At 33.3% G+C, this 25,959-nt stretch overlaps 1 protein-coding gene across 1 annotated transcript; it reads right to left on the reverse strand.

Annotated features, from left to right (window-relative positions):
- Window positions 1-8,650, reverse strand: LOC145270428 (uncharacterized). The gene is made up of 2 exons (XM_080126070.1): window positions 8,530-8,650; window positions 1-3,420 (listed from the first exon to the last, which is right to left on the reverse strand). The coding sequence occupies exon 2, from the start codon at window positions 3,350-3,352 to the stop codon at window positions 2,138-2,140; it is 1,215 nt and encodes a 404-aa protein (XP_079982196.1). The 5' UTR covers window positions 3,353-3,420; window positions 8,530-8,650; the 3' UTR covers window positions 1-2,137.
- Between the last annotated feature and the right edge of the window lie 17,309 nt (window positions 8,651-25,959).

The following is a 25,959-nucleotide window of genomic DNA, read 5'->3' on the forward strand; positions in this document are numbered from 1 at the left end:
ATGGTTTTTAACTTTTTCAAAATTTTATTATTTGTGAATGGAACAAACTATCAGATGCTAGACATTCACAAAATCTCAAAACAGTACAATTGTTTGTTTGCATGTGGGTCTAAAGCTAATTTCATATAAACAGAAGAGCTAATTTACAAAAAAATATTTTCAGGTTTTATTTTACTTTGTAGGGAAAATCAAAACTTACTTAAGCGCGTGCTTCAAAGGGTCGGTTGTGTAACAAAAAGTAGAAAATAGGACTATAATGATTGTTCACATGTTTGTCTAAAGCTGATTTCATAAAAACTGTTAAGACATGACCTCGACATAAAAGTTGTATGTTCTTTCATTTTAAAGATTTACATAAGAATAAAAAAAATGTTTTTTAAAAGAATATTATTAATTAAATCAAAGGATCATATTATTTTCTCTCGCCAGAGAAAAGCCACATACATTACAAAATTATGGCATTTTAGTTTTTCTTATTTGTCTTTGTAGGGAAAATAGAAACTTACTTAACTAGCATGTTTACATGCTTCAAAGGGTCGGTTGTGTAACAAGAATATAAAAGAAGCTTAAAATGGTAACATCCAATTGATTTTATGGGTAACGGTCATGACAGCAATGCAGAATGTCGCCATTTCCAAGCAAAAGAAACAGATGAATTAAAAAAGATGTGTACAGAATAGAGGACGAGTTAAAAGAAAATGTGCTACATATGTAGGCATGTGTAAGTAAACTTGAAATGTGTTGAATTTTGGAGTTGGACATTTTGACAAGAGAATGTCAAGTTGTGGAGCTAATAGTTTTGACAACAGAATATTGAGTTGAGGAGTTAATAGTTTTGACAACATGGTGTCTTGTGGATTGGGATGTTTTGAAAACAGGGTGTCTTGTGGAGTGGGATGTTTTGAAAACAGGGTGTCTTGTGGATTGGGATATTTTGAAAACAAGGTGTCTTGTGGATTTGGATGTTTTGAAAACAAAGTGGAAATTTTTGGAGTTGCGAGTTTTAATAAGAAAATGGTGAATTTTTGAATTGGAAGTTTTTAAAAACGGAGTGTCGAAATAACCTGATAAGTCGAAGTACTCAGAAATCAACGGGCTCCTTACCTGGGGCACACACTTGAACTCTATAAGAGATACAAAAATATTTGTATGTTCTATTGTATTCAGTATATTTTTGCATATGACACAACAAATGTTCTTTTTATGCAAATCTCTCTTGCACTTGGTTCACCAGGTATATTTGCCAGGTAGTTTTCAAAATATTTTTGTCTAATTTAAGTTCCTCCCATAATTACTGGGATACAGATTTTCTAAAGATTACAGTTTCTTGTCTATGTCATACATAAAACTCTAATTTTCTAAGCACATAGCTGTAGGAATCGTACAGTCATCGTCAATGGTGTATATGTTGTATATAAAAACCTAGTATTTTGTTTAAACAGTTTTCTCCATTTTCTCATCATATCTATTCCGAAACATAAAATTATTATTGTTGGTGGCAACTTCAATGCACAGTTAGGCAGGAACCAATGCTGAAAATCTGCATATCATATATATATAAATTTGTCATATTTGTAAGACGGTCTTGTGCCAAATAGTTGGCTGACTATGTGATAGAGGTTGTCCTACTGGTTCTTGCTTTGTGATGCTGGTATACAATTTTGAGGTATGGAATTTGGAAGAGCATGAAATATTATTTCCCATGTGTTAGTATATGATGCAATAAATCTGACCTCTGTCCAAAGGAACCAAGTACTTCACAAAAATGTGGTTTGTTCACTAGGTATATTAACCAGACAGAATTATTTTTCATTAGCCCGGTTGCTCCTATAATGACAGGTATGATTGATACCTTTTTAAGATTTTAGTTTCTTTTCATGTAGTACATAAGTCTTTGGTATTTTCTCCCTCACTTCTCTGTTAAGGCCAGCATCATTAGGGACGCTTACTTCAACTACAGTCGCTACATTCTCCTTCTTGCTCCAACAAACTACCGTACGTGTTTTCATATGAGGCAAAAATATTGACTTTTGTGCAAAGGAAGAACCACAAACGTCAAAAAAATGTGGTCTTTCTCTCAGATGTGTTCTCATATGATTTAGCAAATTTGATTTCCTTGCGAAAGAAAACCACATACTTAACGAGAATGTGGTTTCTCTCCCATATGTGTTTTCATATGACGCAACAAATTTGACTTCTGTGCAAAAGAAGTACCACATACTTCACAAGAATGTGGTTTCTCTCCCGTATGTGTTTTCACATGATTCAACAAATTTGTCTTCCATGCAAAAGAATGACCACATACTTCACAAGAATGTGGTTTCTGTCCTGTATGTGTTTTCATATGATTAAACAAACTGGATTTCCATGCAAAAGAAGAACCACATACTTCACAAGTATGTGGTTTGTCTTCTGTATGTGTTTTCACATGATCCAACAAATTTGTCTTCCGTGCAAAAGAATGACCACATACTTCACAAGAATAGGGTTTCTCTCCCGTATGTGTTGTCATATGACTCAACAAACCTGACTTCCATGCAAAAGAAGAATCACATACTTCATAAAAATGTGGTTTCTCTCCAGTATGTGTTCTTATATGACGCAACAAATTTGACTTCTGTGCAAATGAAGAACAACATACTTCACAAGTATGTGGTTTCTCTCCAGTATGTGTTCTTATATGACTCAACAAAGTTGACTTCCGTGCAAAAGAAGAACCACATACTTCACAAAAATGTGGTTTGTCTCCAGTATGTGTTTTCATATGATTCAACAAACTTGACTTCCATGCAAAAGAAGAACCGCATACTTCACAAGAATGTGGTTTCTCTTCAGTATGTGTTCTTATATGACGCAATAAATTTGACTTCTGTGTAAATGAAGAACAGCATACTACACAAGTATGTGGTTTCTCTCCCGTATGTCTCTTCATATGAGTCAACAAATGTGACTTCTGTGCAAAAGAAGAACCACACACTTCACAAGAATGTGGTTTCTCTCCAGTATGTGTTTTCATATGATTCAACAAACTTGACTTCCATGCAAATGAAGAACCACATACTTCACAAGAATGTGGTTTCTCTCCCGTATGTCTCCTCATGTGATTTAACAAATTTGACTTCTGTGCAAAAGAAGAACCACATACTTCACAAAAATGAAGTTTTTCTCCATTATGTGTTGTCATATGACTCAACAAATTTGATTTCCATGCAAAAGAAGAATCACATACTTCACAAGAATATGGTTTCTCTCCCATATGTCTCTTCATATGACTCTGCAAATTTGACTTCCGTGCAAAAGAAAAACCACATACTTCACAAAAATGTGGTTTCTCTCCCATGTTTGCTTGCATATGTATCCAGAAAAGGTGAATGCAGTGAAGTGTATTATGATAGACAATCTCATAAATTTCAAATTGTTCTGGAAATATAAAACAAATTTTAAAAAAATACATTTCATGTTGTAAAATTGAATTTATGCTGATTTTTATTTAAAATATCCAAAACATTTATTAATGATATTCAAAATGAATATTCAATGCTGTTTTAATAACAAAATAAATCTGTTTCTATTTTCAAATATTTAACTAAAAATTTTTTTACGTTTCTTCATTTTTGAGATGCGGATTCATTATTCATATTATTTGGATTCTTCAGAATACTGTTTTCGTCTTGGGTGTTATTTTAGCAACGTTTCTATCTACGATCTGGTGTATTTTGTCCAACTTGGGAAGTTTTCTCTTGCACTTTGCAATCTGTACATAATTCTGAATGGAACCCTTTATTAGATAAATTTATTTAATACATGATCTTGTATTGTAAGCGATGACTGGGTAAAATTTCGAAGTAATTAAAAAAACTATTCTAAATATTACTGAGGATTGAAACTTCAATGTTCAGTGGTATTTAAATTACAACTGAATTTACCAAGTACTCTAACCATTGCACCACGGGTCCTAGCAGACAATCCTAGTATAAATTTTAGGAACTATTTTGTTATCACTATTTATTACTACATATTATAATTAGTTTTTTGGAAAATGAAATCCAGCAGAGTGCTTAATACGAAAATAAGAGTGTATTGATATATATTTTTTATTTACAGAAAATTATTAGATGACCTAAGTCATTGGTACCGTCGGTTTCAAACCCGATAATTATGACCGTTTTAGATACTCATATCAAGTTCTCTTCAGCCAATACTCATCTATTTTATAACCAGAAGTAGAAATATGTATAATTTTCCACATTTACATGAAATCTCTTAGTCATGATTTTTCCATAAGCAGCTTGACATGCACAACATGTTTCTGTAAAGTTGAATCACTCTTGAATAATATCTTGTGTCTAGCTCTCTGGTGGATTGTTTTCTAAAACATTCTATCTAATTTGATATTGTTATTAGTACATATTGTTTTGCTCTGTTGTATGACACAGACTATTACCTTGTTTACATAATATAGATTGTGACAATTGAAGTTTACATACCGTTTACATATTAAAAGATATTAAGTTAAATGGAAGATCTGCCTCAACACAAGCCAGAAGTATGAAGACGAGCCATGGAGTTTTGTCACATATGATGGCGGATTCTAGTTGAGGCTATGAGTCCAGACAGTTTCCCAAGACATGGAGACAGACGTAAAAAAAAACAAGTAGAGAATAGGGGACCAGTATTTTAAACTAGAGAGAAGGAAAGAAGCAGGTAGATAATTAGTTGTTACTAATTATCAGAGGTGGGCAACATACAGAAATTCTGCAAGAAACATATCTGTGGAAACCAGGGATACTTCATTAATGCAATGCCCGACGACCGGAACAAGGTCATACCAATGCATATAGTTGGTAACATGGGCACATCAAATTCTGTTTCAATTAGAATTGGGAGAAAGTTAAAGAGTTCTGGTGGATAGGAGAGCAGAGGTGTCAGTAATAAATAACAGTTTTTAAAGCACTTAGACAATTGGTAGATTCGGAAATCGAGGAAATGATGCAAGCAGATGTAATTGAAAGATTGAATAGTCGATTGAGTTTTCTGATAGTGTTACTAAAAAGGAAGGGTGGTGATAAAAGATTTTTCATAGATTTTACAACTTTAAATAAAGTTACAAAAAAAGTATGTCTGAGTTTAACTGTCATTAATGAAAAATATGCATCGCTAGGATCAGCAAAATACTTTGCAAATTAGATCTAAAGTCTGGGTACTTTAATGTGATGCGGTTTGGACTTGCAAATGATCCTGTGGTCTTCCAAGAATTAATGTTCATAGTTCTAGAGAGACAGAAAGATTATGCATTACTGTATTTGGATGATATTTTCATATTTTAAGATTCCATGGAAAGTCACTTGGGTCACAAAGATAGAGTACTACTAGCCAGGTTACATGAGCACATGAGCCACCTTGGGTAAGATCTATATTTTATTTTGAAAAAAATATTCTTTTCTCAGGGTTTGTTCTATACATGACACTTTGGAAGATGATTTCGGTTAACCATTTTGTCAGAGCATGCGAAGCGTTAGGAAGAAGTTATGAAAGAAAAGATTATAAGAAAGTCAAAAGAAATGAATTGTTTCTTGTTTATAAACTCGAGCATCGAAGTCATCGAGTGTCATCTACCGATGTTAATTTTAAATTATCAGATGCATTTAATAAAAGAAAAAAAGAAACTTATTCTTGGAAAGAAAAAATTCAGTTAACAAGATAATAACGAGTTTTCCGAATATTAAGCAATGTAATTCCTTATGTTATGAATGGTGGCCATCACTGATAACATAAAGAATTATTTAGCTTAATATCCGTAAAACTACTTGTTTGCAGCAATTTAAAATGTGATATTCGTTTTCAGCATCCCCGAAAACTTATAGAATTCGTCATATTACCGTGTGGCCAGAAAGTGGGTGCTCATTTTACATCAAATTTATATAGAAAAGTAATCCTAATTTTTCAAAAAAATAATTTCCTCATGTGATAAAAACGAATTCTCTGTACAACTTTTGAAATATTTATTCATTTTCAGCATCCATGAAAACCTGTCAAAGTCGTCATTCTAAAGAATATTTGTAATTTTTAAAGATTTTAGACATTGACCTTTTTTATGTTTAAGTCATTAGTGAAAACAAAATCTGATTTTTTTAAAACTTGTGAAACACTCAAAAACATATAAAATTAAATTTATAAAATTATTTATTTATTTATTTTTGGTAATCGATAAAGTTTAAGTCAGTTTAAAATAGGCACCGCCAAAAATGGCCGAAAAATCAAGTTGTTGTTTTTTAAAACGAAATTACATTTATTAAAATCCATGATTTCTGAGTGATTTTTCCCCCCAGAAAGATAAAATCCTGAATTTTATCATATAGAAAGCTGAATAATGTAAAACTTTTTCTACTATTTTTAATTAAATTTTAAATGTTAAAATTTCCCAAAAAGTTAACAATTGACATTTTTTGTCTTGCACAAAAAGCACATATAAATATTTAAAAAAAAAGGTTTTTGAAAGAATAAGGTTGTTTATTTTTAGTCTAACTAAGATTTAGGGTTATTTTCTATGAGAATATGCAAAAATATTATAATATAAGTACCTGGATTTCAAATAATTCCACTTATTCATATAGGCAACCAGTTACTTCGCATCGATTTGATAGTGTTTACGTTCCTATTTATGTTTGTAGTTGATAAAAAGCAAACTACGGAAGACCAAACTTGCACAAAAAACTTATTTTTCACTGAGGGAAATTTCAATGTATTATTAACGCCGAGGCTGGCCAGCACCAGATGGGTGACCATTTTGATGAGTTTGGTTTTTAATGTGTATGTGTGGGGGTTAGGCTCCCAAAAATTGAGGGGGGGGGTTTAAAGCAGAATAAAAATTAAAATTGACCCAGTCTAGAAAGAGTTCTCCTTCATTGAACGAGGAAGAACTGTAGGGTTTTTTGACTACATAAGCAACCCCGAGGCTGGCCAGTACCAGATAGGTGACCATTTTGATGAGTTTGGTTTTTAATGTGTATGTGTGTGGGGGGTCAGGCTCCCCCAAATGGTGGGGGGAATTTAAAGCAGAATAAAAATTAAACTAAACTACATAAGCAACCCTGAGGCTGCAAGTGTACGGGTCATACTAAAATAATAACTTTATTTAGAAAGCCATTCTTAACATGGGGGGTGTTCAACTATTCTGCACTTTCACCTAATTCAATGAAGAAGGTTTAACCATTTTTTTTACGGTGCGTATTTTTCGCAGTATAAAAAAAGTACTGTTTCTAGTTTAAAATTAATTTTTCACTGCAAAGTTTCGTTTATGGCAGACGAACGAACAAATGTCCGCTATAGTTTCGGTAAAATAAAAATAAACATGTGCAATAATAAAAATAATAAATTTTTATGTACCATCCATAATTTTGTCTCGCAATTAAAAGAGAAGCGTCTCGTTTCTATGCAAGTGTCACCAACCAAAATTTGGTACTACTGTACTGATTCATGCTTGCACTGGTTTTGGTAGTCATGGAGATCCCACAAAATTATTTCAGCGCGTATGGTCCACCGTAGTCGAAAGGCGGCAAACGTTATCAAACGGGATTGAAAAACTGATGATATTTTTAACACAAAGGGCACAATATTTATCGATTTTTTTTGTATCGATTCTTCAAAGCATTCCCTGTTTAATAATGGTCATGCATTATTCGGCTCGCTAAAAAAAATGTTAATTTATTTATCAAAGATTTTAAAATGTTTTTTTTCGTATAAATATTAAAAAATTTTTTTTTTTTTTGCTTAACTTAAATTAATTATTTTACTTAACATATTCACCGAATTTCACACTCCAAAAGTCAAAAGCGCGATAATAAAACACAATCGAAGTTCTGATATAATAAGGTATGTAAACATTTTTTTTTTTTATCTATAATCCTGTTCCTTACAACAACGGAATATGTTTTGTTCAGTTTCAGATGATTATTTTAAGAATATTTGGTACCCCCCCCCCCCAAACAAGGGGGGGGGGTTGTAAGCAAAATAAAATATAAATATCGTTTATGAAAAATAAGTACACTGTTATAAAGTTCATTCTTCTCTTAATAATCGCTGAAAATTTCGTATTGATTGGATAATTACCTGATTTTTGGTAGATTTTTTAAAAAGACGGTCCGTCATAAAGTACTTACCTGCCCCCACCCCCAGTTTTGGCGGTGCCTAGTTTAAAATAAAAACAATCGACAGCGAAAAATTTCCAACGATAAATCAATATTTTCATTAGGATTATTTGCTTTTTTTTCTGATTTCATGTTTCAATAAAGATACAGGTCAATTAAATAACAAAATCAAGAAAGATGTTATCAATTCTGTACGTGAAAACGTATACAGAATTGGCCACCACTGATAACATAAAGAATTACGTATTGACCTTTTTTTATGTTTAAGTCAGTATTGAAAACAAAATCTGATAAATTAGTGACCATTCGATAATAATCCGATGAAAAAAAGCTGAAAAAAAATACACATACGTGCGCCACTGCGCCATGTAGTAATACTTACGTTTTTGTTTTATAATCTGCTTTCGATTAACTTTATCTGCTTTTATAAAGGAAACGATTTTTCAAATGTGATTGACTTTACAAGCTCAAATTAACATTCAAGATGACGAATGGAAGAGCAAGTTCGCAGAAAACAAAATTCAAGAGGAAAAATAAAAAAATAAATTATTTCGAAATAGAGCCAATTTATTTGGTGAATATCACGGATAAAATTAGTATTATTTTATTTAACATTTTAATATTTACATGAGAGAGAACAAATTAAAAGTTTCATCTTTATTAATTCTCTAATTCGTTGCACCTGCAATTTAATGGCGGAAACTGGTAGTTTTGAAAGCCGCCTTTTCGTATTTTTATTTATTTATTTTTTATATAGATCTTCGATTATTTCTTGATTGTGTTTAAAAGATTAACCTAAAGTTAAGATATGTATAGATATACGATAAAAAAATTAAGAGAGTAAATGTAAAAAATTACAGGTGAAAAAAAAGTTATAATGAAAACTGTTATCACGTTGGAAGAAACTGACAAATTCATCTAAATTAAGAAGTTAAATACATTCCTTGTAAACCCCCCAAAAATCCCTTGAAAAATAAATACTAGTTTTTTACAATATCAAACTATCCCCCCCCCCATTAAAAAAAAATGCTGCAAAAATTAGTTTTAATTATTTTCTTCACTTTTCACCGCAACAGAAAATAAAGTAGAAAAATATTTTGTAATAAAAAAATATTAGTTGCATTCAAAATAATTTAAAATAATTCAACGTTTTGGGGAGTTTTGTTAAGAGAAGCCAGCAAACCAAAAAAGTGACATAGCAAGATGAGTTACTCTTCTACCTACCTGGATAAGTTATGTATTTTAATGTATTTTAATGCTTTTATTCGGTATAAAAATCGCCTATGGCCGCCGTGTTACATTACATAAAACGTGCGGAAAAGTATCTTTTCAGTAGCGTGAAATTTTGATTTTATCCATTATAAAGCATCGATAGTTCGAACTGAGTTGTCTCCTCATTTATTAAATGTAATAGATAAAAAAGTTTAAATTGTACGCATCCGTTATGGAATGAAGTTCTCAGAGAAAAAAAAATCACTTAATTTCATCAATTAATAGTTTGTTGTTGTTGTTTTTTTTTGAGTTTTTTTTACATCGAAAAAACAATTTGTTATGTTACCGAGCAAACGGTTCGATTTTTAGAAAGAAAAACTCGTGTTAAAGATGGGGAGGGAGTGTCGGCGCTTTAAATTGAGTTATCTCCCCGTGGCGTTCCTAAAAATTCAAACAAAATTTAAAAAATTCAAAGAACATGTTTTTCTACTGTAAAAAAAAAAAAAATAAAATAAAAATACTCGATCAAATTAAGTGAAATTTTTTTCGAGATCTTCAGTCCAAAACGGATACGTACAATATAACCGTTTTCGATATTTTCATTTTTTTAATGTCTTTATTAAACTGTACAAGTACCGATGTTCGTTTTCAGCACACTCGAAAAAGTAGGGTTTGCGTTGGTCTATTAGATTAAATCAATTTAGAAAAATGATCCGCCACTTTTTGAAACTATAATTTCTTCATACCTTAGAAACTATTTGTCTTCTGAATTTAAAACGTTATTTTCGTTTTCAGTGCAACCAAAAACATTAATTAAAAATTTCAAATTATTTTTTTGAGGGTGGAAGATCTTTATCCCATTTCATTTATTTATTTATTTATTCTCAGTGACTTATAATTCAAATGAAACCAAACAGTTTTATTTGTTTTTATTTTGGTGGACCTCCAAAACCAATAAATGGCGCTATCTTTGCTCCCCTCCAAATGAAGAGAAAGAAAAAATAATTGAAAAAAAAAAAAAAAAACGGAAGAAGTTTCTTTTCGTTTACGAAGAAACTTGTCAATATTACCTGATACAAAATACTCTTGAAAAATAAATACTAGTTTTCTGGGACTATTTCAAAGATATTCAGTAAAGTAAATGGTAATATTGACAGGTTTCTTACCGGCCTCCACGACAAATAATAGCTCGTCTCTAAGTTGTATCAAAAAGCGGAACTTGATGTTGTAAACATAATACTGAGTTATGTGCCCTTGACCCGAGCTCTCCAGGAAGGAGAGAGAAAAAGCACTGTAATGGCGGACCCAATAAAGGTACACACGTACGTCGCTTATCGAGATTAACTACCGTGTCTTGTTGTCTTTCCCTTATGAGTGAGGCCCTTCCCTCATAACTATACATGGTGTCAGGAGTCGGATAAAAAACAAATACTTAGAAACAAAGGAAACATACAACGACCCATCCTAAATAAGAAACCTAAAAATACGTACGAACGATAAAGGACGTACCCTTACCACGTGGTAAACTTTATTCTTTGTTTTTTTTAATATCCACTTATTTAATATCCAGTCACTATACATATTCTATACACTTTGACATTCTAGTTAAACACAAAAATATGTCTAACACAAACGAAGCTTCATCAAAACACACAGAAATCGACCCACTTTCTTTCATGTTACAAATGCAACAACAACAAATTGACATGCAAGAACAAATGACGAACATTATGGCACGCTTTCTGTCCACCGAGCAATACGCCCCCACCCCATTGTCGCGCCATTCACATGTGAAATTCGGGTGACCTATGATAGAACCTGACTCGTCAGACAACAAATGGGTCGTTTTTAAGGATGCATGGTTTCTTTATAAAGAGATGACGCAACCTACCCCACAGAAATCCGAAATGAGCTACGAGCTGTATCCAGTTCATCTGTAAACAAAATGTTGTTCAACTTTGTTGGTCCAGATGCCCTGAATAAGAGGAACAACTGCTAGAATATATTAAATCCGTCGCAGTGAAAACCGTCCATCCTGAGGTATACCGTCAGCAATTCTTTGTAATGAAGCAAAGTGATGGGGAGACTATCCCGTTCTTTATTTCCCAGTTGAAATCACAAGCGATACTCTGCGCTTTCAATTGTGGCAACCAGCAATGTGCAATGTCATTTTCTGAGGACATGATCAAATCTCAAATCATTGCCAGATTAAGGGACATCTCCCACCAGAGCAAAATTTTAACAGAGATTACGTCCCTGCCAACTCAGAATGATTTAAGTAGACGCCTCTTGACTCTGAAATATACCGCCAGAGCATCAAATCACTTCCGGCCAGCAGAGATCACACAAGTGGCCCAATTTAAATCTGCAGCATCAAAAAAGTTCTACCATTAAATAAGACGAGACATAACGATGGCAAATGCAAAGGTTGTGGACACAAGACACGCCCAAAAGGACGAAGACAATGCCCCGCTTGGGGCAAATCATGCCACAAATGTGGCAAAGAGAACCACTTCTAAACTACGTGCCACAGCACAGCATCGTCAAATGCCATAATGGGAGACTACCCAAATGACAACCAGAATGAAGATTCTTCATTCATATCGACAATGACTGTGCAACCTGAATGACTAGAGGAAGAAGAGGGAATCCCGCATGGTGCATGGACCAACAACAAGTTCACACCAGGCCGACCAGAGCAACCTCCATTTTTTAATATTACCATCACATTAGATACAAAGGCCCACCAACACCTTGGACGATTCAGACATACAAATATGAAACACCAACCCGTCCGATTGCCTGCTTTGGCAGACAGGGGAGCTCAGACAAGTATAGTTGGTGTAGATTTATTAAACAATCTTGGATGCACTTCTGAACATCTACTGCGTACTAGGCACCAGTTACGTGCCGTTAATGATGACAACCTGTTCATCATGGGGGCCTTAATTGCCACAATGTTACTCTGTAAGGCAGCATGTTCGGAGCTGACATACATCAACTCAAGGGTTAAGGGCCTATATATATCACAGACGGCCCTGAAAAAACTAAGAATTATCAATGATGACTTTCCAGCACAACTTAGTAGTCTGGTAGCCACAACGAAGATGGACCCCAAACCAACTGACCAAGTGTTAGCCCCTTGCGGATGCCCATACAGATCACCATGCCCACCACTACCAGACAAGCTGCCATTTCTCGCCACACCTGATTATTGAGGAGAGATAGAAAGCTGGATCAAATGCCACTTTGCCAGCAGTGCGTTTAATACATGTACGCACCAGAAATTGCAGACTATGACCGGAGAACCACTTACTATCACATTCCTCGACAACCACCAACCTAACGCTGTTCACAAACCAATCCCTGCTCCCACCACTCGAAAGAGGCTGTGAAATCCCAACTTGATGCAGATGTAGCACTGAACATCATTGAATCAGTGCCAGCAGGGCTACCAAGAAGTCACAACCTTAGAAGTTAATGTCTTCAATAACACTGGGTTAAAAAGAGTCAGAGTAAAAAATAACAAAACACCAGGTTTATGTACGACGTGAAACAAAGTGGAATTTTTAGAAAATCTTTATTTCAGTAATTATAGGAGCAACTGAAATTAGACAAGAGAAATTTTTTAATTATCTGGCAAATATACCTGATGAACGAAGTGCAAGAGAGATTCAAACAATTGCTCAAAAACAGAGTTAGAATCTTAAAATGATTGTTTACTGGAAATGTATGAAATAAAGGGTGAATCCCTGACATCTGGTAGGGTGCGATATCACCAGATTAAAAAAAAACATTAAAATTAGCCAAACGATATTCCTTTGACGTATGCGTTTCTTTGCATAGAACGAACATTTGTTGTGTCATATGCAAAAACATACGGAAGGCAAAAGAACTTTAATAGAACATTCAACATCTATACATTTCATATAGAGTTAAATGTGAGCCCCATATAGGGAGCCATTGATTTCTTAATACTTCGACTGATGAAAATTGAAACAAAAGAAAAAAAATGTATGAAATATACTAACTGGTTTAATGAAAAATCCTAAGGAATATTTACACACAATTTCTAGAAAAGCAAACTTTCGCAATGAAGCGATAACAGGGATGATAACTGTCTCTCTCTCTCTCTCTCTCTCTCTCTCTCTCTCTCTCTCTCTATATATATATATATATATATATATATATATATATATATATATATATATATATATATTCTAATTAAATTGTGTGTACGTTCCAGGAGGATCTCTTCAGACGAACTAAAGTGTATGGGTAAACTAATTATTTATCAGTTAAATTCGACATTTTGTTGTCAAAACTTCCAATTCAGAAACTCGACACTTGTTTCAAAACTTCCAACTATAAAACTCAACACTCTTTCAAGTTGAATTGCACACGACTACGTATATAGCAGGCTTTCTTCTTACACGTCCATCCACAGTGAGAACTAAAATAAAAAAAATTTAAAGTTAAAATCAATATTCTTGTTATGTGTGCTTGTATTCTTGTGTTAAAAAACTGTGTTATTCTCTCATGCAAAAACATGAGAAACAAATATGATACTTTGATTTTGTTAATAATTTTCTTTTAAAAACAAAGTTTTTATTCTCATGTAAATCTCAAAAATCACACAAAATAGCTGAGGTCATGTCTTAACAGTTTTTTACTTTTATTTTTTAATTTAATATATTTCAATAAAACGACTATTTTATATCGAGTTTTCATGTTTAAATATCTACTTCATGTTTTAGCCTTTTGTCATTGTTATTTTCATACAAATCTTTATTGTGCAAGATTTTTTAAATATGAAGAGCGTTCAATAAGTAATGCTCTACTTCCGTTTGTATGATCTAGTAGAAATGTTGCATATGCAATGATTTATATCTCTGTGGATCATGTAGCAAAGTACAACTCTGAACTAGTTCCTGATTTACAAGTGTTTCAAATTAGTTATGTGTGAAATGGGGCATGTCAAGTGTCATATAGTGATCGCTTCTCTTTTTTCAATCAGGGACACCACAAGACACACTATAGAAAACTTGATGAAATTAAAAGAAATGATGTCACATCATATTCTTGTAAAACGTTGACATTGTGAATTCCAATATAATGAAATCTGTAACAGCAGCACATAGGTCTTATTGCCGTCCATCTGTAATTAATGAGACAACTGTTAGCCTTGTGAGATGTAAACAATCTTTTCATAAACGTATGCTTTTTCCTCTCTTGCGTTTTTGCCCCCAAGTGGTCAACGTTTTTGTTTTATAGTCGATTGAAATATTGTCTCTGACTTGCCGTTATATTCTCGTGGTTCTTGACCTCTGGCCCTCACTGTAGTCAAGCACAACAAATATTTGCTGGTTTCAAAGTTCTTATTCAAAAAGAAATTTTTCATGGGATGAGAGACTGATATATAATTAACTAATTACTTCTTAATCAGTTTTTGTTTGTTAGTCTTAAGTATGGGAATTAAGAGACGCAGACAGCCAGATATCTTGCCTGTCTTGCATCCCAATTCAGATTTCAGCCTGAAAACTTTTATCCCCTCAGTTCATTTTGCCGACACTTACATTTCTCATGCATTTATCTAGGGAACAAAACTTTCAATTATGCAACCTGCAACGAGGCATATTTCTGTTTGCTGACATGTTATCCTGAGATGGACGAGTCTAACCCTCGCCAAAATTCATACAAATTAACACAATTGTCACAGACGTATTGTTCAAATATATAGAATTAAGGGTGGTATTTTTCTGTTTAAAGCAGTTGTCAAAGTTTAGAAATATTAAAACACGTTCTTGTGAGAACTAACTTCCTTTTAGAAAAGAAAGGAATTGATCACCACTACAAACTATACGTAGGTATTATTCTGCAATTCTCAAATATAGCACGCTCATCCATACACCAAATAAAATTTAATCACCGTAAGAAACTCCTTGGAAATAATTTTGTAGTTAAATTTGATTCATGTTTATAGCTAATATATAGTTAAAACCTTCTAGCTTTCAAAAACGATGGAACACACACTACACTGAAATGCTACCACAAAATGATGATTTGTTTATATGCATTTATTCAGAATTAAACTCCTAACAATGTCAAATTAATCCAGCTGTAAAAAGACTTCTTACTACTCTCACCATACTTCACGCAATAAGTGATATAACATTTGTGATCTGAAATAAGTTGATAATGCCTGGGATAATGGATTAATGAAACGAAACATATACTTCACGTTGACCTTCCCAGGCATGTTTTTCAGTATATCGTTGAATTCTGCCTTCGCTGCTTTGAGGTTATCAGCAGGGAAGCGGTGAGGGAGTCAGAACACAACTGCACATGTGGTTTTGATGCGGTGTGTGTGGGTTTGCTTACCACACAATTTTTGTTAACTCTCGGTAGGAGTATAATAATGTCTGGTACGGGTTATTGGACGTTATGGCAATGAAGAAGACAGATCTGATAGAGAGGGTGTTAGTTTTCACATCAGTGACAGAAAGTTCCGTATTCGCATCTATCAGCCGACGTCTGCACATATCCAGTATCAGGTTGAATGGTGTAGGAAGTGAGCGCCTAGTATGGGGTGGGATAAATCCGCTATGGTTAAGACCCACGTAAAGTCTCTTCGTAATTCCAAGTCCAGAGAACGAAAATATTGACCGTACATGGGAAGGGAGGAGAGATTTACTACTTGCAGCGTGATTGGTGGCTTCTCGCAGAGTTTCAGTGACCATATACTGCAAGCAGCTCCAGTATCAAACAAGCAACATATATGGGATAGCATAGAGAGTCTTTAATAAAGTAGGCACAGTTGTGTGAGTTTTGTGGAAAGTGTACCGTGCTCGTCCTTCCATTATTTAGTATCCTTGGTTAGAAAACGAACAGGGCATTTTATATTTTTGATTCCGCACCTAATGACTATGGTAAGACCACAGTTTCGGTTTTTTTGAGTCGCAACGGTAGCGGCTTGAAGATAATATTAAAGAAGGAATTTTGAAAAAAAATGATAAAAAGTTAACATTTAAAGTAGGACATCACTTTCCTTTATCAACTAAACGTAAAATGAGCACTCACTTCTTGACCAGACAGCGATCAATTAGACATGAAACCGTTAACACTTTTTCAAATTTGGTAGCAGAGAAGGGGTAGGAAGGAACAGAGGATCATAAGTTTGGTAGCAGGGAAGGGGTAGGAAGGAACAGAGGATCATAAGTACAAACATTTTAAAAACATGTAGAAACACTTTCCAAAATTTTAAATAAGATTTGACTTGAAAAGCTGTTAACAAAAAATAGGATGGACATTCTTTGTAGCGGAGAGCGTCTATTAGAGCAGGTGCCCCACATGAGGTTCTTCCAACTATGGGCCAATTTGAGTATCTGTCAACGATGACTAAGCAGTTGATACCTTTGTAGTGGAAGAAGTCAGCACATACACACTGAAATGCATATGTTGGAGAGGCAGGTGGTGTCGGTGGTGAGCTGGGTTGGAAGGGCACCATTTGCTTGTAGTGATTGCAGTTGTTTCGGATGGCCATAACAGCCGAGGTGACTGAGGCCAGCAGATGGAAGTTTCAGCTCTCAACATCGCAGAATAGCGTCCTGTCTCAGAGAATAACAATATGCTGCTTGTATACGACACTGCCAACCGTGTAAAAGTCCTCACGAAAGTGCTGGTCCTCACAAAACTGGTGGTCCACACAAAAACAAGGACAAAGGTAATGTACTGCGCAATTCTGGCATTCCAGATTCGATAATCTCAACAAGCGTCATCCTGTTTTCATCTCTGTTGATCAATAGTGTCGGGTTGATGGATGATAGAGCACAGTTCTGAAGAGACTCTTGCACATTAGTGTCGTATGGAAGAGATGATGGTGCAGCTGAGATCAGAGAATGGTGGCAGATGAGGAATGTGTTCCTCATGACTGGAAACAGATGTGATGTCATCAAGGCAAAGACATCTTGACGGATAGTTTCCATATAGTTCTCATTACAATTCGAACACTTGATGATAAATTTGCACACTCCAGCTTTGCTCCGAAGATGAGCACCAAAAGAACTGTTTTTTTGGTCATGATGCTGGTGCATGTTGTGTAGAGTAACCCGTGACACAATGGTGTCCTTCTCTCTGATTGTGAGGATTCATACTGTTTGTCAATTAATGAGCCGCATGCAGTGTAAGGATTCATCGCAGCATTCTAGCATTTGAACGATGAGGTAATTTCCGGTAATTTTGGTTGCAACGACAAAGTCTCTCAATCCACACTTGGAGGCAGCTGTTGCAATGATCGTGTGTGACATCAAGTGCTCTGCAACCATACCAGCATCCAAGTCGGCCATTTTATATTCACAGTCCTCGATAGAGCATTGTACCATAATCATTGTGTGATTGGTATACTGGTTGATGCAAAGGTAGTTGTAGGGTGGTTCTGTGCTTAGGATCATGCCAAGCCAATCTTCATCATAGATGAACTATTTTGATATTATTTCAGGATGACATAACAAGTGATGCAGATTTAAAATACACATTGGTAGAACTAAGTAAACGGAATAGTTACAGTTACATAAGTATAGCTACGGTACATATTTCCCTTACATTCATGAAACATCAACACACACACACACATACACACACACGCACACACACACACATATATATATATATACAGAGAGAGAGAGAGAGAGAGAGAGAGAGAGAGAGAGAGAGAGAGAAAGAGAGAGATTTTAAAATAAAAATCTAATAATTTGTGTACGTTTTCATCATTCCTTATTTCTCTTGATTATTATGAGTATTCGCTTAGTAAATGTACTTATCTCGTTTGAAATTTTGAGTATTCATTAAAAAAGTATGTCCTTTGTTGCATAAGTGTAAAAATGTACACACTAGACGATCAACTAAATCATATGGCGTATATGCATACATGCATTTACACATACACGAATATACAGATAAAATATAAAACCCAACTATTCAACATGTATGTCGTTATAGAACGTATTCATACACCTTCCTATATAACACGTCTACAGTTTAATAAGGACATTAAAAAATGAAAATATCGAAAAAAGGTTATATTGTATATACGAAGTTCTCCAAAAATAAATTTCTCTTAATTTCATCAAGTAGTTTTTTAACAATTTGTTATGATACCGAGCAAAAGGTCCCATTTTTAAGAAGAAAAGCTAGTATTAAAGATGGGGAGGGAGTATCGGCGCTTTAAATTGAGTTATTCCTGTATCTCTATAAGGAAACCATTCGCCCATGTATGGAGTATTGCTGTCATATTTGGGCTGGTGCATCGGCTACTAGTCTCTCGCTCCTTGACAGGGTTCAAAAGAGAGTTGCAAATCTGATAGGCCCTAAACTGGCATCTAAGCTTCAGCCTCTGTCCCATCGACGAAACGTTGCATCCCTCTGCCTGTTCTACAAGTATTTTAATGGTGAATGTTCTGATGAACTGCAAGCACTTGTGCCCCTACGACGTGAACACCCTCGACGGACCCGACAAGCTGCAAAATCCCACCCCCACATTGTAGAGATCCCTAGATGTAAAAGATCTTTCTACTCTAGTAGTTTCTTCCCCAGAACCGCTAGACTTTGGAATTCCATTCCAGGTCATTGCTTCCCCAACTGTACTGACATGCAGAAGTTCAAGTGCAACGTGAACCAACATCTTGCTCCCCAAATCCCTACATAGTACCCCAGTAGTTGTTTCCCCTGATAGTAGCCCCCTACACCAAAGTGGCAATGTGCCTTGTTTGGGGTGAAAATGTAATAAAAAAAAAAAATTATATCCCGCCCGCGGTGGTATGTTAAAAAAAATTCAAAGATAGCTGCCTTCAACGCGCTCTCATAAAAATGTGGTTTTCGCTGTAAAAAAACTACTCGATTAAATTAAGTGAAATTTTATTTGTTGAAATCTTCAGTCCAAAACGGATACGTACAATATAACATTTTTCAATATTTTCATTTTTTTTTTATGTCTTGATTAAACTGTACAAGTACCTATTTTCTTGTATGAATGACGGTGTAAACATCAGCGTAATATTTTTTTTATAATCCCGAAAACAAAAAAAAATATATATATAAATTTAAACCCAGGATCATTAAGAAAAATAACTAAAAATGGTATTATTTTAATAATGATTAATTTTGTTTTAATTATTAATTAAGACAAATACGGATGCGGTGTTTGATTGTACTTAACTCGCGCTTGGTGTGGAGGAGGGGGGGGGCTAATTGTTTTTGTACAACAATATCTTAAGACTTTACAAATTATCTTTGAAATAGTCCCAAAAAACTAGTATCTTTCATGGGATTCTTACAAGGAATTTATTTAACTTCTAAATTTAATTGAATTTGTTATTTTCATTTGTCAGTTTCTGTCGATGCCATAAAAACAATTTTCAAAACCCCGCTTTTTTTTGTATCTTTTTTTCCGTATCGATATTAACTTTAGGCACGTACAATAAAGTTCGTTTCCAATATCTTCATTTTTAATGTGTTTGGTGAACTGCACAAGCACCAGATTAACTTTGGGCTTTTATTTTTCAAACACAATTAAAAAAATAACCAGGAATCTAAGATTAATGAATAAATAAAAATACGAAAAGGCAGCTTTAAAAGCTATCAGTTTCCGGCACAAAATTGCACGTGCAACGAATTAGAAAATTAATAAAAATGAAACTTGTAATCTCTTCTCTCTCATGTAAATATTAAAATGTTAAATAAAATAATACTAATTTTATCCATGTTTATTCACCAAATAGATCGGCTCTATTTTGAAATGATTTCTTTTTTTATTTTTCCTCTTAAATTTTGTTTTCTGCGAACTTGCTCTTCCGTTCGTCATCTTGAATGTTAACTTGAGCTTGTAAAGTCAATCACATTTGTAAAATCGTTTCCTTTATAAAAGCAGATAAAGTTAATCGAAAGCAGATTATAAAACAAAAACGTAAGTATTACTACATGAATTTAGTATCGATTTTTGCGCATTTGCAGAATACGTTAAAAATGTAACTACATTTACTAAGCGAAAAATCATAATCAAAATGTTGATTTATTATTGATTTTTTTTTTGTTTTCAACAATTATAAATAAATTCTGTATCGTCTAAGAAAGGAACAAATAATTTTATAACTTTGAAATATTTTCAACTATTGTTGTTTTTTGTTTACAAAAAAAAAACTATAAATCTTAAATGTTTTTCATTGTTTAATAGTTTTTGTTTTCATCTTTTTTTTTTCAATTTTCTCAGTGGATTATTATCATTACTCTATTATTTTATTTTCAATACTTAAATATTAAAAAGAAAAAACAACGACCAATGTCTAGAATCTGATGTAAAGAAAAAAAAACTCTAAAAAGTCTTTACAATAAAAAAAAAAAAACTTTTACAGTTTTTCGGGTTTGCTGAAAACCAATATATACTTCAAAAGTGGCGCAGAGAATTAGATTTCATGATATGAGGAGAATTAGATTTCATGATATGAGGAGAATTAGATTTCATGATATGAGGAGAATTAGATTTCATGATATGAGGAGAATTAGATTTCATGATATGAGGAGAATTAGATTTCATGATATGAGGAGAATTAGATTTCATGATATGAGGAGAATTAGATTTCATGATATGAGGAGAATTAGATTTCATGATATGAGGAGAATTAGATTTCATGATATGAGGAGAATTAGATTTCATGATATGAGGAGAATTAGATTTCATGATTTGAGGAGAATTAGATTTCATGATATGAGAATTAGATTTCATGATATGAGGAGAATTAGATTTCATGATTTGAGGAGAATTAGATTTCATGATATGAGGAGAATTAGATTTCATGATATGAGGAGAATTAGATTTCATGATATGAGGAGAATTAGATTTCATGATTTGAGGAGAATTAGATTTCATGATATGAGGAGAATTAGATTTCATGATATGAGGAGAATTAGATTTCATGATATGAGGAGAATTAGATTTCATGATATGAGGAGAATTAGATTTCATGATATGAGGAGAATTAGATTTCATGATATGAGGAGAATTAGATTTCATGATATGAGGAGAATTAGATTTCATGATTTGAGGAGAATTAGATTTCATGATATGAGGAGAATTAGATTTCATGATTTGAGGAGAATTAGATTTCATGATATGAGGAGAATTAGATTTCATGATATGAGGAGAATTAGATTTCATGATATGAGGAGAATTAGATTTCATGATATGAGGAGAATTAGATTTCATGATTTGAGGAGAATTAGATTTCATGATATGAGGAGAATTAGATTTCATGATTTGAGGAGAATTAGATTTCATGATATGAGGAGAATTAGATTTCATGATATGAGGAGAATTAGATTTCATGATATGAGGAGAATTAGATTTCATGATATGAGGAGAATTAGATTTCATGATATGAGGAGAATTAGATTTCATGATATGAGGAGAATTAGATTTCATGATATGAGGAGAATTAGATTTCATGATATGAGGAGAATTAGATTTCATGATATGAGGAAAATTAGATTTCATGATATGAGGAGAATTAGATTTCATGATATGAGGAGAATTAGATTTCATGATATGAGGAGAATTAGATTTCATGATATGAGGAGAATTAGATTTCATGATATGAGGAGAATTAGATTTCATGATATGAGGAGAATTAGATTTCATGATATGAGGAGAATTAGATTTCATGATATGAGGAGAATTAGATTTCATGATATGAGGAAATTACTTTTTCCAAAAGTGGGGACCACTATTTTATATTGTACTAGTACACTTATTGATCCATGCTGAAATACTGTTAGTTTTAGAAAACCATTATTAATATGGGGAGAGGAGGGTGTTCTGTACCTTTCTGTATTTAAACTTACAATTCAATTAAAACAGACATAATTAAACTTTAATTTAACTTGTAAATACTATTTTAAAAATAGTGCGGATCAATAAGTGCACTAGCACAAAATGAACACCTACTTTCAGGCCACACGGTGATAATTTTTTTTTGAGGAAAGGGGCTGCCTGAACACCGTTTTTGTGAACTGTTACTTTCGACCTTAACAATCACTTTTAACGTGACTATTTTTGTAAGATTTTTGTATGCTGAAAACGAATATCCCATTAAACGTTGTCACAAACAAGTTGTTTTCCAAATATTATACAATGTACAAAATTGGCCACCACTAATAACATAAAAAAATTACACTGCTTAATAATCAGAAAACTACTTTGCGGCAACAATATGCTTATGCTTGCATATACAGAAATGGGCACCACTGATAACATAAGGAATGACACGCATCTGTATACAATTTTTTCTGTTCTTTAATGTCCTCGTGCTCAACTCACTAGGGTGTCATAAAGTGATTGCTCATTTTACGTTAAATTTATAATGAAAAGTGATACCCCACTTTTTAAAAAGTACATTTTGTCATATCATTAAAACTATTTCTTTGCACCACTGTTAAAGCATATATTCGCTTTCAGTACCTCCGATAAATTATAAATGTCGTAATCGTGAAAGATTTGGGGGAGGGGTAGAGATTCTAGACATTGACCAGAAAAACTTCTTTATAATTTATTATGAAAATAATTTATGAATTTTAAATGATTTTCACTGGTTTAAAGTAAAAAAAATGCTTAACGCATGCATGGAAGTGGTACATTCCTGTGCACTTGTCACTAATCTACCAGATTATCAAAAAAATTTAAATATATACAATTTTTTAGTTGTGTTCTGTTTCTAATAAAAAGTTCTAGTAAATCGATCCCCCATTTTGGAAACATTGACTTTTTAGCCAATTTTACAAATTTAGCTTTGTTTTTTTTTTTAGCTTTTTTGATATTTAGTTGTTTTCTCCTTTCTTTGATTAAATGTTTGTATTCTCGTCCAGTGGTTTCAATCTGTATTAGTAACTGTTTACACATGTAAGTGTACCAAAGAGTTTTTCTGTTAATTTATTTGGAAATGCAGTTATCAAATTTTCTGTTCGTTTGTTTAAAAAATGTTGATAATTAAAGAAATTTATTATGTTGTATTTTTAATTATTCTAAAAAAATACATTCAACAAACCTTACAAATAACTTTGATGGTGGAGGAGAAATCCTTCACGATTGAGACATTTTTTTATTTTTGTACCTTTTCTCCACGTTAAAAAACGACCCTGGTGTCTAACTCTGTCCCGTGGGGAGGCATAGTAAATAGGTACATTAAAAAATAATCATGATTTTTAAACAAATGACAATATTATGGTTCTGATTTTTTTAGATGAGGAATGATTCTTTGTATTATTTAGATTATTAAGACTACTGTTCTCATCTTATGTGTTATTTATTGTGCAAACATTGTAAAAATAACTTAAGATGAGAACAAAAGTCCAAATGATATGAACAAATCACAATATGTTTTTTTTTATATGTATTTTTTACATGTCAAAAACTTTTGTTTTTTCTTTCCTTGCAATAATGGAGATTCCATAATTGTGATATTGACCCTTTAATTTTAATTCTGTTTTGAAAAGTGAAGATGACATAAAATTAAATTATTTTGTATTTTGGGGACATTAGCTGCGATAGATGAAAAGGAAATTATTATAAATGGGGCTTTCATAAGTAGATGTTCTGAATTTGTGTATGGAAAATCGTAACTTATTGGCTAACATGTGTGTGTGCTTCAAGAGATTGGTCATGTAACAAAAAAGAAAGGAAAGAAAGAAAGCCTAAAATGGTTGACGGTCACTTGTACCATGCAGACGGTTTCGATATTTGCAAAGAAAAACATGCTAAAAAGGGCGTCGTTTATATATCTTATGTTAAACGGCTTACTTCAAAAAGGAAGAACAAGAGAAAGAAGAGAAAATTAAGAATATGCAATCAAAAATGTAAATTGAACAATTCTCTTGCAGTAGGTCAATCATTATAAAATCGAGTTACTCACTGAATATAATGGTAGCTGCATGATTGATCCTAGTGTTGAGTTTATGGTTGGAGTCTAATGGTATATGAAACGTGTTAAGGTTGTGGTTGGAGTCTAATGGTATATGGAACGTGTTAAGGTTATGGTTGGAGTCTAATGGTATATGAAACGTGTTAAGGTTATTGTTGGAGTCTAATGGTATATGAAACGTGTTAAGGTTATTGTTGGAGTCTAATGGTATATGAAACGTGTTAAGGTTATGGTTAGAGTCTAATGGTATATGAAACGTGTTAAGGTTGTGGTTGGAGTCTAATGGTATATGGAACGTGTTAAGGTTATGGTTGGAGTCTAATGGTATATGAAACGTGTTAAGGTTATTGTTGGAGTCTAATGGTATATGAAACGTGTTAAGGTTATGGTTGGAGTCTAATGGTATATGAAACGTGTTAAGGTTATTGTTGGAGTCTAAGGGTATATGAAACGTGTTAAGGTTATTGTTGGAGTCTAATGGTATATGAAAGTGTTAAGGTTATGGTTAGAGTCTAATGGTATATGAAAGTGTTAAGGTTATGTTTGGAGACTAATGGTATATCAAACGTGTTAGCGGAGGCAAATGTTGTTTACTTTCATATTTCACCTCTCTTAGCCATCACAAAAATTATGTGATTAAAAACAAGAAAATGTATTAAGAGTGTTCTAATAAAAATACATGACTACTTTTACTAAACTTTAAAATTGACATCCACTGTGGGTATTGCTGGTAAGTCCTAGACTGATATTATCACTGTTAAAATGGGCCAATATTCTATGAGATATGCTACTGATATTCTTAACCAACACAATAGCACTCTGATTAGCTCGTATGGATTAGAAAGGCTTGATTGTCGGCTCTTACAGGATTTGAGTGTCAGTATATTCAGAAGCATACTATGCTTCAGTTGACTTTAAATTTGTCGAGGAACTTGATTTATATTAAGCTTAGGTGCACGTTATTTACCGTTTTCTCTGTGATCCGTCTAAACTGATGTCTGCCATCTTTTTTACTCTTTCAAAATTAAGTCAAACAAGAATAATGGAATACAGAAGAGATTTATTCAGTTTGATATTCATTCAAAATGACTGAGTAGTGTGCTAGGGGGAAACAGTAAACCCTTATCATTTTCATACATTGCTACCAAGTGAAACATATGCTTCACAGTACATTTTTCATCAGCAGAAAAAATCTGTACATTTCGTTTTTATATAAAAATGTAAAAACTTATTTTCTGTTTCGTTACTCCCTCTTATTCTAAATAAAGAGGGTGTGGACCGGAAGGTGGATTGATGGAGTCACACATGTGTGATGGTGATTGTCAGCTGACTGTAAGCTGCTCTCTTCTTTTGGCTTTTCTTCTGGGCTATATATGTAACCTGCTTTTAGCAGTGCGCTCACCTTTGAAAGTTGTGTATGTCAAATAGTTGAGCTTTCACCACTGAAAATATCAATTTTGACAACCTGACCCCATTGATCATAAATAATGGTTTTATCATAATCTATGACTACCGTGCGTGCATACTGCTCGAGTTAATAATAAATTTATAATCTTTTTTATGCACTCTTAACGCTTTGCATACTGTGTCGAAGTCGTTAGCTGCACTCACCTCCCAAAGTATCCTGAATGTAATGA

This window comes from Euprymna scolopes, chromosome 46, assembly GCF_053919585.1.
Source record: "Euprymna scolopes isolate OS-2025 chromosome 46, ASM5391958v1, whole genome shotgun sequence".
Taxonomy (NCBI): domain Eukaryota; kingdom Metazoa; phylum Mollusca; class Cephalopoda; order Sepiida; family Sepiolidae; genus Euprymna; species Euprymna scolopes.

Excerpts from the sequence above, each read along its gene's own strand:
- LOC145270428 (XM_080126070.1), bottom strand. The coding sequence starts at position 3,352 with ATGCAAGCAAACATGGGAGAGAAACCACATTTTTGTGAAGTATGTGGT.